A 14,606-nucleotide genomic window follows, 5' to 3' on the forward strand; every position below is an offset into this window, starting at 1 on the left:
ACTGAATTTAGATTGGGGCATTGCATCAAACTTCTAAGAGTAGGAGTGCTGATCTAGTATCAGTTTCAGTCACTCTGTCAGCCTCCTTGTGATGAGGAAAACCGGATAGATCATCACTCCTACACTTGGGCATTGCATTGTAGTAGTATTATATGATTCTGCAATATATTTCAATGTGTTTTTAATATCTCATCTGACAGCTGTAAAAAGTTTGAAACGCATCTTTTTCTGGTCTTCCGTCCACATTAAGCTTAAAATGCTGACGTCATGACGTCAACTTGCGCATGCGTTAGGAACCTACAAGTGATGGCCGACGACCAGTTTGTTCACGTGCGGTAAATACTGTTCAGTTTAATTAGATGTTATAAAGTAATTAAATTCGTTTGGCGTGTCTCCATTAAAGTTCAAGTTTTTCCAACTTTAGGATTCGCGCCCATACCATATTGTGTATGTACATTATGATCACTGACACTGCACCGTTGTTCTCACTTTCACACCTGATTTTACTTCTAGGGTCCAATAAAGTTACGTTTGTCATCAGATTTTCTCTCTCCGCCTCGTGATTTGGACATGTTGGGAATTGTAAATTACTTCAGATGTTAACTGCATTACGATAACACTGCATCATCACGCTTGTAAACAAAGTCAACTTGTTCCATTGCTGCTGATTTCCTGCGCATGTGTATTAAAGAAATGGAAGCATTTTTGGCCGTTTTTATATAAACCCGCTTTAGCCTGGACATGACCTATATCTCACAGCCCTATGAATAAAAAAATAAAGTCAATTCTCGTCAGAGTATCGATACAATATTGTGGGGGGAAATATCACCATACTATGCTGTATCGATTTATTTTTTTCCCCCACCCCTGTCAGGGTGGTTATTATATATTTTTTGCACATTAATTCAAGTCTTATTTTGATTCTCAGTGTGAATTATGAAAGTTTTACCCAGTCCCAGCTAGTGAGGAGGTGGGAAGATGCAGTAAAAAGGGAAACTCTGTGCTTGTCACCCGGATCAGATTACCAGCCCTCCTCTCACTATTGGTTCAAAGAAAACAATCGTGGTTTGTTTCCTGGAGTCACGCACACCGTTGAGATTAGGGGAGGGGGACAAGGGTGAGAACTAAAACCTGAGGAAGAGAGAAACTGGAGAAGCAGGTTCCACTCTGTCATCCACTGCTGCCGTGAATTCTTATTATGAGGTTTATCCCTCTCTCCCTAGTTCAGCTGCTCCTCACTGCTTTCTTTCCCTGTTCCGTCAAACCTTATGCGTCTCCATAACCCTTAACCTGTAAACATTATCTTGTGGTCACCAGGACGGCTGGAGCTCTAGGCAAAAAAGGCAAAAGTCATCTTGTTTACTCTTTATGGTGTGTTTGTTATGAGACTAACCACCGCGTCTGCCTGAATCTGTGTTTTGCTTAGTCAGAAGCTGAGCTGTGGGCCTCTCGAGCCAAGTATCCTACTCTGCATTATTTAGGAGCTGAACACTTTACTGTTGTTTCCACTGGAATGTGATGCTGTGAATTAGTAGCACGGAGGTAACACACCAGCAGGGACCGGTGATTACGACTAAACTTCAACAACATATGCTCCATTTTTGTGACAATACAGCACAAACATGAAATGGCACCTACAAAACTATGAATGAGAAAAAATTGAAATTTCTTATCCAATTCATATGAAAACAAATTTGTATAGGCAGAAATTGCATAGGCTAAACCTTACAATTTTACACATCACCTAAAATTATTCAAAAAGATGGATAATGATAAGATCTTGGCCAAATAGGTAGACTGCCATTTGTCGGTAACATTTGCATTTGCAATGTGGGGACAGTTTACTGACCAACCTAACAACCAGCTTGCTTTGATCAGTTGTCTGTGTGGTGAGTGCACATTTTTCTGAGATGATCTTGATTATCAATGCTTCTTGTAAACTTGACCTGGAAAAGGGGATGTTTTCAATGATTAACTAGGTCTACTCCCTGGATTGTCACTAAAATGTAGTTATAGCTGAAATGCGTAGTCCCTGCCCTATATTAAACCTACCAGCGTTTAGAATCGTTAACCGTTTCAGTCCTTCTTTCTCGGTTAATTCCTAATGAAATACAGAAACAAGTGAAGGACAATTCTGTGGCATGGAAGTCATTGCTCATAGTCCCGTTTAGATAGTCATAGGTAGAGAAAAGCTCCCATGCTTTTGTTTAATTGTGTTTTCTTTTCCCTATTTAAAAACTATTTTTAGACCTAACACAATTTCTGTGTAATCTATCCTATCCATTCAGAGATATAAAGAGTTAGACTACCATTATGCAGCAGCTCAGAGCGTATTGGCTTCTGGCGCTCTGCCCTGTCTTGAGGAAGTGGCTTTTTCTTTCCTCTTCCTTGACACACTGAGACAGACTTGACACAGACTGAGGCAATTCGACAGTATCCAGCAGACCCTGCATTGTTTTGCTAGAAGGCACAATTCAATACCACAATAATTGATGGAGAATTATGTTGCGTAATGAAGAATGAATTAAATGATTGAAAGTTCCTTTCATAAAAATGTTGATGGTTCTATACTGATTTATATTTTCCTGAATCGAGCAGATGAGTTTTACCAGCTATAAATAAAACACTGCCTCCTCCTGTCAGGTGATTTAGTTGCACTGGCATATAGTCCCATTACTCTTTACTTCCTGAGAACAGTTTGGGTCACAATCTATTCAACTCAATGAACTTGAAGTAGGTCAGTTAGTCCCAGTTGGCTGCAGTGCAGAGACACAACCCGTTTTGGAAAATCAACATGAAGGGCTCAGAAAATGTCATGCTTTCTGTTTATGTATAATATATTGGTTGTATTTGAATACTTTTCAGCAAAGCCTTACAATATATTTTATAATAATATTCTGTAGCCTTAGGTTCATATAGCCCTTCATATTTAGGAAAAAATAGGCTTTGACATGTCAAAATAGGCTAGATTACCTTCAGGCTGACCTCGAATATCCGATCTTTGCATTTTGTGTGTGCCTTGGGGGTTGGAAGTCATTGCTACCATTGACTGTAGCCTCTCTAGCAACACCACAGCCCGAGAGGCATTCCTTTCTGGGAGGGGATTGTGTTGAGCCAGGAAAGTACTTTCCTGGCTCTGACTGGGAGAAGCAGAAGGGATCTGGGATTGCCCTACCTTCTGGACCATTTCATTCACTGTATTGTGAAGAAATCCACTAACATTGCAAGGCTACTGAGTTCTATTGCAACAGACCCACCAGTTGGAAGTATCTGCGCTGAACGACTAGACATGATTTTGAATCTCAAGTCAAATGTAACCATTTCAGTGTCACCCAACCAAGATTTTCATGAAGGTGTTGTTTCAATATGTAGGTTAAGAGAGGAAATCTCCGCTGAGAGCTTAGCATGTCTGGAAATCATTTTTGCATGTCTTCCGCTTATGTGTTACTTAGCTCAAGGCGAAAGCTCTTGAAAACTAAAGCTGAGTGAGTGTAGTCAGTCATCAGGCCCTACAACATGTAGGCCACTGGATAAGCTCATGCTGCACATTAGGGAGAACAGACACTGTTGTTTTTATCACATTGGTGCCCCTCGGTACTGTGCTTGCTTCAGGGGTTTTTTCAACCCAACCATGCCTCCAGTGTTATCCAACCCATCTTGTGTGGAACTGCTACAATTTAGAATTACTTAACCAAGTTAAAACATTTTCAGGCCTGTTTTTTTTTTCCCCCCCAACTCCTCATACATGTCAATTCATTCTTCCATTCCCTATCTTCAACTCATATCACACTCTTCTTTTTCCAGTCCTCCCAGTGATCCATGTCCTCTCTCTCTCTCTCTCTCTCTCTCTCTCTCTCTCTCTCTCTCTCTCTCTCTCTCTCTCTCTCTCTCTCTCTCTCTCTCTCTCTCTCGCTGAGCTTTACTCTGGGTGAAATGGGCCTGGCACTCCTAAGCCCCCTGTCATCCCCTCCACTGATAGAAGTGATTACTCACAGAGTATTTATATTTTGGCTGCAGCGCAAGTGTAGGAGGCTGACCGACCCTTTGGTTATGCATACCTTATGGGTGTGTAGGAGGGTATGGGTAGGGGAGGCCCACGAGTGTCTTGAAATCATTTAAGTGGTAAAATGTCATTCGATTACTTTCTGACGTAAAAAAAATATATAATTGTGTGTTGCCTATTGCAGTTTTAATTAACAGCCAAACTAATGAAACTTTCAGTTAATATATTTCTAATAGTTATTCAAATAAATCTTGCAAATGACAATAGGAAATATAGTAGTAGGGAACAACTGTTACTTGGACTAATATGTATGCCTTGTATTCAGGTTCATGTTTATTACGTATTCACAAATATAACACCATAAAATTCCCGACCCTGTACGTAGAAATGGGCACATCATTTTGGAATCATAAGTAAGGAGACGAGAAGTGAAAAGGTAACCAATAGCGTGGCAAAAAGCAAATTTTAAATACCCATTTTCCATTTAACTAGGATTTTAAAATTAGGTTGCACGCACATTCGGTGTTCATTTGTGGGGTGTTTAACACTGTAAATCTTTTATAATCCTTGGTACCAAGCTAACCCTCAGTTTATGGGTTCATGACATTCTGCATTGACAGAGCAGGTCAAGGCTATCACAATAGTATCGCTCTTACACAAAGTCAGCACAGTCCTAGCGAGAAGCCCGAAGTCTGTGCTGTGGCAGTTCACAGATTAAGACGAGGAGGTGGAAAATTCACATTCTCTGCATGCTCGAGAGAACAAAGCCTCTGTTGACCAGAGCGCATTCCACAGTGCATACTGTACCCAGTCAAAGTCTCTATACTAACCTGTGTCTGAGGCCTCAATTACCAGACCCATATTCACATCATCCCCATGTCCCTTCTGATAGTAAGCCAGTTTGCACGTCAAAAGTTATACACAACCAGTTCTCAAGCCACTTCCTATCCAAGATGAAGGTAGCATCCATGCTGTAGTCTATTATCCATGGATTGCCCATATGATTAGGCTTAAATCAGACGTGGGAAGGTGACTCACTCACAGTTTTGTCTGCATGTTCACCATCAGCCTGAGAAGATTTGGGCTGCAACTTTCTCCAATATTGAAATGCTGTATGCCCACTAAAGGACATTTGTTGGCTGACTCAGTTTTATCATTTTTATATTCTTGCAATTTGTTGTTGCTTTTATTAGGCAAAGCTGATCTAAACAATGCCTTTTAAAATCTTTATTCACTGCGCTATTTTTTATTTTTTTTATGAGTTGCACACCATTCTTACCCATCCATGTATGAGAATACTAACACGGACAACTGCAATTAATTTCAATTTCCAGCCTTATTATCCCAACAATACAAAGACTATAGACAGACATACATGAAATTGCAGGATCCGTTTCTTTCAGTAATATTAATCTAGATAAGTAGCATTATTAGGATATACGACCACCTTGGGCGGGGCCTTTTGGACAGAATGCTACATCGTCCACTCTGAGGTTCCCTGTCCTCTGTCTACAATGACATTCTCTCTGTTTCCTTTGCCCAGTGCCTGAGAATGTCCAAGCGGAACTTGTTTGTTCGCCTGGTGCCGTGCCGCTGCTTGCGGGGCGAGGAGGAGGCTGTGACTTCACTGGACTACTCCCACTGCAGCTTGGAAACTGTTCCTAAGGAGATCTTCAGCTTTGAGAAAACTCTCCAGGAACTCTACCTCGATGCCAACCAGATTGAGGAGCTGCCTAAAGTAAGACACACTGACGTGCTGAAGCAGCTGAATTCTGTAAACTTTGTTCCACTGAACGGCTCACGCAATCCAGACATGGAGAATGATTCATCTTCATCTTTATGTCGGCTCTCTTAATAGATATACACTTTTACTGGACAAATTAATCAATTATATTAGATTTGGAAACAAACCTGAGCTATTAATGGTTAGGTTAACCAGATCTTTCCTTCTACATTCAGATGATCTCAAGATGTTAATATTAATTTAAATAAAATATCCCCAATGGCTTGGTTAAATATAAATGTGTTCTGACCTATCTTGCTCTCTTGCTTCTCCACTTGTCTCTTTTTCTTTCCCTCCCACAGCAACTGTTTAACTGCCAGTTACTCCACCGACTGAGCATGCCAGATAATGACCTAACGGTGTTGCCGGCAGCCATCGCAAACCTCATCAGTCTCAGGGAGCTTGATGTCAGCAAAAACAGTAAGAAAGCTGTCCATTCTGATGCCCTCCTTAGCTGTCGTTTCAAAAAGTCAAAGCACGTTTTACCAGATTCCATCAAGTGGTTGAAGAAAGATGGAATACATAAGGTTTCTGAAAGGTGGAGTTATTGTACTTATACTATAGTAATAAATATTATACATAAATGGTTTAAGAAGTCCTGTATGCATTGTTGGCCAAGAGATGGATGCAGAATCAAGCTTAGATATATAAAGAAATAAACCATTAAGTTCGATGTTTGCCCGGCGAGCACATTTTAGTATTTGCAGAGCTTATAGAGCTTATTGTGCATAATCACCAGGTGTCATGACATTTCACTGCATATATGTATGACTGTATGTATTTGTATGTGACGAATAATCTCTTGAACTTGAACTTCTAACACCCCCTTAAAACCCTTATGCAATGGATATAAAAGCAGACTAGCCCAGACCTGCAGTTGACTGTATTCATCAAACTTCCTCAGTACAGCTGCACAGGGCAAACTCTTCTCATGGCGGTGGTGATAATAATACCACTCCAGCTTTACAATTACAAGTCTAAACTTTCTGTTGACCATGTTTCTGGACATTTAGCAATGTCAGTCAATGTACTGGTTTTTTTTTTTTTTCTTTTCAAAAAATAGGTATTCATATCTGTTTACGATGGGTTTCTTACGTCGATCTGACGGCCAAAGCATTTTCTACCACGATGTTATAATGAAACACATTAAATTATTATCTGGGCCTTATTTATTGAATTGTATTTATTTGACATGTGCAATACAACTGAGCTGGTGTGACGGTAGCCTAAACAAAACAAGTGTTGGAGTGGGCGATGTGGTGGTGTTTTCATAAACCCAACACTGAATAATCTGTGGCTGTTCTGCGTACATTCAAAAGTAGCTTACCCCCCCCCCCCCCCTTTACAAATCCCTCTTTGCTAAGTGTCGAGGGCACATCAAAGTGGTGGAAATAAACTTTGAGAATCGGTCACCTGCCCCTCCGTTCATCCACGGCGGATGTTTGGTGAGAACTTGCAGGTCCGCTTAAGTAGTCACGTCTACCTCTCTCTCAGTCTGTCTTTTTCTCTCAGTCACCTGAAGCACTCTTCTCCGCTGGTTGTTTAGAGAGTGCCGGTGCAGAGGCACTCTAATGCACCCCGAGCTCAGACAGTGTAGACAGAGAGCCGTCCCGCTCGGGTAGCTTGTTGGCTCGCCGGATAAGGCCATTATCAGTCCAGCTGTATTTGACATCTGCAAAGCTTTCCCTCGCTCACATGAAAGGGACGGCTTACATGAACCTATTTAACTTTATTTGTGTTTTGAAGGGAGCAATTTGTTTGCCTTCTCCAAACATTAAAAAAAAAAAAAAAAAAGTAACGTGTGTCAAATAACAAGGGACGAATAATGGATAATGATCTTTAAGTGATTTAAACGTCGGTCTTTCTTTAGGTATCCAAGAATTTCCAGAAAACATCAAGAATTGCAAAATCTTAGCTATTATCGAAGCCAGCGTCAATCCCATATCCAAGTGAGTACAGCCCCATCGTTCGTTTGATCGTTCTCCTTAATTGGTTTTGCTTTGCAGTGATTTTGTTCAGAAGTTATCCTAACCGTCCTGACTCTTGTCCGTGCCGACAGGCTCCCAGAGGGCTTCACGCAGCTGCTCAGCCTGAGCCAGCTCTACCTGAACGATGCCTTCCTGGAGTTCCTACCGGCCAGCTTTGGGAGGTGAGTTGCTTCAGCGGTCCAAGTTGGACCATCTAAATCGGTAAAGTCTTTCCCATCCTGACCTTGCTCCTCGAATCGCGGGCGCGATTTGCACAAAATGAACATTCGGGGAATATCTCCACTTTATTGGAAAGCGCTGCGTTGAGTTGTAAACAAAGGAACACCTGGCTTTTGTCCCCCGCCAGCCATTTCAAAAACAAATACAAATCCCCAGTTGCTCTGGCCTGCCTGCTTTTCATCCATTGCACTTTCATAAATTAGTACGAATTTGAAGGGAAAACAAATATTCAGCTCTGAGTTCATGAGTTCTAAAACTACAATTTCCGGCAAAGTCATGAGCATTATTTTTAAACATTCCTACAGATTGCAAATTGAGAATAAAACACGTAGATTTGGGTATTTGTCAGTTTGAATTCCATTAAGTCGAAATAATTGGTTCAAAATACAGACCTGGGAATGCCAACGTTGGTGTAGGTTATATATGAGGTGATATTTAAAATATAATACACATGTATTGGCATCTTAACTCTTCCACAAGAGTTTCCTTCCTTTCGGGAGAGATGAGAACTAGACGCAGTGACGCGCTTGAGTGGATGCAGAGCAGCTCTGAGAGTTCAAATCAGCCTCTATTCTGCTTTACTAAAGCACGTCCTCAACAGAGACCACACTAAAATCCTGCTGAAATGCTCCGCTTTTTGAGATAGCGTTTATTCTTCCAATGCGTGCCAGAGTATTGTGCAACTGCCACGGTGGCTACTGAAAGAGCGGTATTGTCTCTGTGTGAGCCTTTCATCTGACTCGACACTGGGTGAATGGGACAAGTCGCCCGTGCCCGCGGTGTCACTGATCTTTTCCTCTTTGGCTGTGGCAGGTTGACCAAGCTGCAGATTTTGGAGCTGAGAGAGAACCAGTTAAAGAAGTTGCCAAAGTAAGTATGCCTCCTTCCACATGTTTCCTGGCGTCACGTCCGCCCGACGCCGCCTACACCCTTAACACGCATCTAACTGGAGCAATGAATTCCTCCGTCTCACTCGGCTGCTTGCTGTGACAGGTTTTATAATCTCCTACTCGGGCGGCTGTTCGGGTTATCTCACCATTTGAGAAGGCTCAGTGCAGCCCCACAATTCTGAGGAGAAACTGGGTGGTTGCTCTGTTTCTTACTACTCCGCTGCCCCATTGTGAAATCCCCAGTACTCCATTTCCTGGGGCTTACACATTCATATGGAAACCTGTTCTGCGGAACCAATCCTCTTTTTCCTGGGTATATTCGCGTTCACATCCGTTGCTCCTCGCCATGCCGGTATTGCGGCGCGGACAAGTTTCAGTGCAGCCGATCCTCTCCGCCAGTGTTTACGTGACACAGGCCAGACCTGTTGAGCGCTGGAACACTGACAAAGGGAAGGTCTTTGGGTCAGGAACGTTGCCAGAGAGACACACAAACATTTCGGGGATGTAAACAAACATGCGTGCACGCTCACCGGGCTCCAGATAAGCTCCCACAACGAGCACGCGTGAATTACAACACCGCCGGGTCGTTCTCATGAAACCACTATGAATTGGTACACATACTCCCAGAGTATATGAAATAATTCTTTTAAATATTAAAGTATACAATGCCCGGGGCTCCCCGGTGGCTCACCGGGTGGAGCGCACCCTTTACAAGGCTGAGTTCTTACCACAGCCACAGGTTAGATTCTGGCACGAGGCCATTTGCTGCATGTCATCCCCTCTCTCTCTCTGTCTACCGCCTTCCCCTTCTCCCTGCACTGTCTCTATCGAATAAAGCATGAAAATGCCCCAAAGTACACGTGTTTTAAATTAATAAAAATGTATATTTATTTAAGAAAATATGAGATACTACGTTGTTTCGGCAATGTAGGGGTACATTTCCGTGGCAATGTCTTTTTGCCCGGACACGTCATGGTTATGGATTATTATTATTATTTTTTTTTTAATAAGAAAAGCACAGAAAAAAAAACCCAAAAAAAACAAGATCCTAGTCAAAAACAACGTTGGCCGTGTAGTAGGCTTTAATATTGAAAGGAATTATTTCACATTCTCTCTGAATGTGTGTAACAGTTCATTTCAGGCATGTTTTATGGTGGTTTCATGAGCACGAGCCACACACCCAGCCACACACGGTCCTGCGACACAACAAATGTTATTGGCTTCCTGAAAGTTTGGCTGCATGGATACGGCTCTTTGTGACCAGGCTCAGAATCTAGCGTAGTAATTGTTTAGGGTTTTTTTTGGTTGTTTTTTTTAATGTTTTTCACCTTCTTTAGATGAGCCAGACCAGCATGTTTTCTCATGTGGGCTACTGCTTCGTCTTTCTGCGCCCGCTGCTTGTGTGGACCAGGGCAGAATTTGATTGAAGGTCCCACATCATTCCAGTCAAACGCTCCCAAATGCCTCATCGTCCGTGTTGTCTGATGGGGCTGGAAAGAATGTGAAATCTGTCTTCCATGTTCCTCTGGGGGGGGGGGGGGGGAGACACATCACCTCACCAGACAAGTGGGTCATATTTGGCCCCGGGTGCGATCTAGGTTATCTCATGCGCCTTTGACCAAGCATTTGCATAAACTTGCCCCGATATACCGTCTGGTTTGAGGGGCCCAAAGAGAAAGCAGGCAGAAAGACAACCTTACCCTTAGTCAGGGAACCAATCAAGTTAGGGCATGTGGGGGAAAAAATGCGCAGTGCTCACTCAAATGCCTTGTTCCACCTCAAGGGAGAGAGTCTGCATTATACTGGAAAAATAAAATCATAGTCATATGCAGGGGTATTTTTTTTTTTTATACTTTTGAGAAAACGTTTTGTAGGCAGTGGAATGATAAATTACAAAAATTGAAGAAAACATGGTACCTTTCAATGCTTGATGTACACCCAGGACAATCCCACCTGTGTGAGGTTTTATCTGATCATAAACAGATCAGAGTCTCGCGATCGCAGCTTTACTGACCCTTTATGAGGAGCTTGGGCTCAAATTCGATTAGTTCCATATTATGACCGACTTACTGATTAGTAATCTACACAAATATGATTAATTTAGACTGTAGAAGATTTTAGCAAAGTTCAAAGTTTTCCCGTTCCCTTGTAAAATACTTACATTTGTTAAAATACATTTGAAATTTTGTGTGAAAATCTCTTTTTTTGGGGGGCGGGGGGGTTGAGTCATTCTTTATAAACGATATCAAGGATTTCATCATGAGTTGATCTCTGCATGAGGTTATCAAATCAGTGCTTGTAGAATGCAACATCTTATTTGATTAAGATTAAACCAATGACCTATAGAAGACACGTGCACCGGAGACGAGATGTTATTCTAAAGAAAAGCATATTGTAAGGTACAGCACGTAAAGCCCCTGATTTCCTCCTGTTTGCGGGAGTGCGTGACCTGAATGCGGTGAAGTGTTTTGAGACTGAGGCTGGCCACCATTTACGTCACACTGATAAATTATGTAAACGCATATTATTGGCACATCTGGGTAGGAAAGCTCTCCTTGGCACTTCTGCAGAGATCTGAATCTGTGAAATATGGTACTTTCTTTTAGTGGATGTAATTACATAAATGACTACGTAGGCGACGTCATTGCATTTAGTCTCTTTAAGAGATTGACAAATAGTGTAGGATTCTAGTGCAGAACTCCAGAAAACCCCAAAGCTCTTAATGCATCCCCAAACATTGCTTATCTGAGCACCGTCCCCATTTCATGGTCTGCCAACCTGCACTTGTCATGTGTTTCAGTGGCTCACTCCTGGGTTGTTGTTTGTTTGTTTTGTTTTGTTTTTGTTTCCTCGCAACACTATGATCCGTAACGTGTCGCGGTTTCGTTTCCACTCCACAGAAGCATGAACAAACTCACACAGCTGGAGAGATTGGACCTGGGAAGTAATGAGTTTACTGAAGTGGTGAGTGCCCATCAGTCTGTCCGTCCTACTGCATGTCCGCAGAGTCCTTTGGCATGTGTGCCTTCTTTTCTTCCCCGTCCAAATTCTAATGGTGACTCCCACAGCCAAATAAATACATTGCAGTAACTTTCATTTGTACTTAACCAAATATACTACCCCACCAAATATACTACCCCCAACCCCCAACACACACACACTTGTAAACACCTGATCTCTTTTGTCCTCTCTTTTCCTCTTTTACTTCCTCAGCCTGAGGCATTGGAGCAGCTAACTGGTATCAAGGAGCTGTGGATGGATGGTAACAGGCTTACGTTTCTACCCGGGGTATGATTAAGATTCACTCACGCATAACACAGCCCCATTTTCCTATTTATGTGTTTATTTTTCATACAAACTGTTCTTTTAAAGATGGTCACTACACAAACTTTTTAATTGCATTGCCTTTGATTTGAAGATGTCGATATACACGTTCTCTACGCTCTACTTTGCGGTCACAGAAAATAGCAAATTGTGAGGAAGACACTGAAAAATCGAGTCAAGCTGTTCTGAGCCAGGTCCAGATGCCACCTAGGAGGGAGTGGGTTTATTTTAATACGTAAATTAAATCCGGATGCCGCACGAAAACAAACACGCTGGCAGTGGCTAGGCTGCGGCGGAGGCACTGGTTGGCCAGAGCCTGGGCTGGTGCAGATTGGGGCAGAATCCCACACCCATATTTGTTTGGGCAGCCTCATTTCAATTATGATTAAAGTCAAGGATTGCCACATAAATATACCGGTGGTAAATCTTTCTCGGAATTAAGATGGAGCCTGTGGAATTCCAGATTCTCCTGGAACGCTCCCATTCAAATAATACGATCCAGCCCCATTTAATGGTTGAGAAACCTCGCATTGTTTTTGTGTGATGTAATTTCTTATCCAAAGACCTGAGTGGGTGCTATCAGAGGTCAGTGCAGTTTAACAGCGTTGAGTGATCCCTCCAATTTTAATTATATTCACACAACGCTCATAAGGTATTCAGATGATTGTTGACACCTTCCACACCAAAGACACACTTCAAACCAGTTTCACCATGGGCGCCAAACCTACTGCCTACATCAGAACGCAGAGGAAACATAAAGACTTCAGTTAAATGCTTAACACCATCTCAACCTCAACATTCTACCATATGATCCAAAGGTACAAAATACACAAATTGAGTGTACGCCAAATGTCGGTCAAGGCCATTTTTCTTTTCCTTATACTCAGAGCATTCCTCTATGTGTATTTTACACCTTCATCGATTGGTATTGACCTTCACTTCAACAGGTCGGTATCGCCATCAAGGAGCTTTATGAGGAGCGCATTATCTAGAAAGACGGCTGTATAATGGCTCTTCGAACACTTCAATCACCTTGATACTAAGGGCGACGGTTGAGGTCCCTGAGCAACCTTTTGCTGACATGGGAGGTTGCTGAATACACAACCTGGCTCCTCCACTCAAAGTTCCTGTCGAAAAAATTAAGATATTGTAGTATACATTTGCAATCACATGTTTAATGTAATGGCTGCATTGCAAACCTGTGTTTTATGTCATCTTAATCTCTAGCCCAGTGTTGGATATGATGAAATTGTTATCCAGCTAATTATCCATTTTTTTGTGATGTCCTGATTGGGACGGAACAGATTGGTTAGTAGACTTGTGTTATTCTGGTCAGTTCTGATGGCAACTGTAACATTTTGACTTTCTAGGAAATAGGAAGTCTTGGTCTCTATATTATAGTTTCACAACCGGATGTCGACTAACATAAATGCTGACCTTTGTGTAAAATAAATGATATGATGAATGAATTTGGCCTTCTTGGGCATCTCAAGATTCTTAAACATAAGCTTACCATAAGCACCTTCTGCCTCACAGCCACAACTGTGAGTACTGTCTGAGTACAATGGATAAGCAAATCATTGTGAAATTATTCTGAAAGTCTCTTCAGGGAAAAGCATATCCATGTGCCATTCAAAGGCCCTTTGGAGGATATCTGCTATTTAGGCTAAAGGCAGTTTGTATACCAAGTAATTCAGATGGTTTTTAATCAGCCATTTCTGGTCAACATGTAGTAACTGCATGCCATGCAGCTCTGTATTGGTCCACTTCACTATTCTGGTATTGTTTTGATAAAGCGGCTTAGTGGCCACATTTAGTGTGCAGTTGTTCCGTTAAGACCCGCTGCAGACACAGGCCTTTTAGTGCTGTCGAGCCGCCGCCATATCTTCTCTGGTTTCACATGGGTTCCACGCTACCACACTCTATATGTATAACTGGGGAGTTCTGCCCAACTATGAAATGCTGCCGGAAACCATGTATTGCCGAGGAAATTACTCCCACAGAAGCTACTTTTAGCATGATCCTCATCTTTGTCTATTGTTCAAGTTTATTGTGTTTAGTTTCAAGACATAGCTGTATATTCTGCAAATGTGAGGACGTTGGCCACTTAATTCCTATGACCAGGTTCTCCCGAAACCTACCTAGCTTCTCAGATGTTGCTTTATTATTGTTTTATTTTCATTTTTGTAGACAAATAACAAGATAACTTAATTTTACTAAATGTTCATGAAAATGTTTTATTCCTATATTCAGTGGGATCTAAATATAAACCCAGATAAAATGTGCTCTCAGAAAAAGTAACAAACAACATTGCATATTTAATTGTGAAAATAGCCGAAACGATGCAATATTTCTCCCAGTATTTTTGCCCAAATAATACATCACGACGTTATGGTTAA

The 14,606-nt window shown here is 41.8% G+C and overlaps 1 protein-coding gene across 2 annotated transcripts in view; it reads left to right on the forward strand.

Moving 5' to 3' along the window:
- erbin (erbb2 interacting protein) overlaps positions 1 to 14,606 on the forward strand; it is a 62,986-nt gene that overhangs the window by 30,772 nt on the left and 17,608 nt on the right. Inside the window, exons 3-9 of one of the 2 annotated variants that reach the window (XM_080017791.1) lie at positions 5,547 to 5,741; positions 6,089 to 6,206; positions 7,657 to 7,735; positions 7,846 to 7,935; positions 8,807 to 8,863; positions 11,784 to 11,847; positions 12,097 to 12,171. In XM_080017791.1, the coding sequence (XP_079873917.1) occupies positions 5,556 to 5,741; positions 6,089 to 6,206; positions 7,657 to 7,735; positions 7,846 to 7,935; positions 8,807 to 8,863; positions 11,784 to 11,847; positions 12,097 to 12,171 (669 nt within the window). In that variant the 5' untranslated portion in view covers positions 5,547 to 5,555. Of the gene's footprint in view, positions 1 to 5,546; positions 5,742 to 6,088; positions 6,207 to 7,656; positions 7,736 to 7,845; positions 7,936 to 8,806; positions 8,864 to 11,783; positions 11,848 to 12,096; positions 12,172 to 14,606 lie in introns of those variants that run through there. The other variant, XM_080017792.1, reaches the window with a different exon arrangement.

Source organism: Zeus faber (genome assembly GCF_960531495.2).
Source record: "Zeus faber genome assembly, chromosome: 17".
NCBI lineage: Eukaryota > Metazoa > Chordata > Actinopteri > Zeiformes > Zeidae > Zeus > Zeus faber.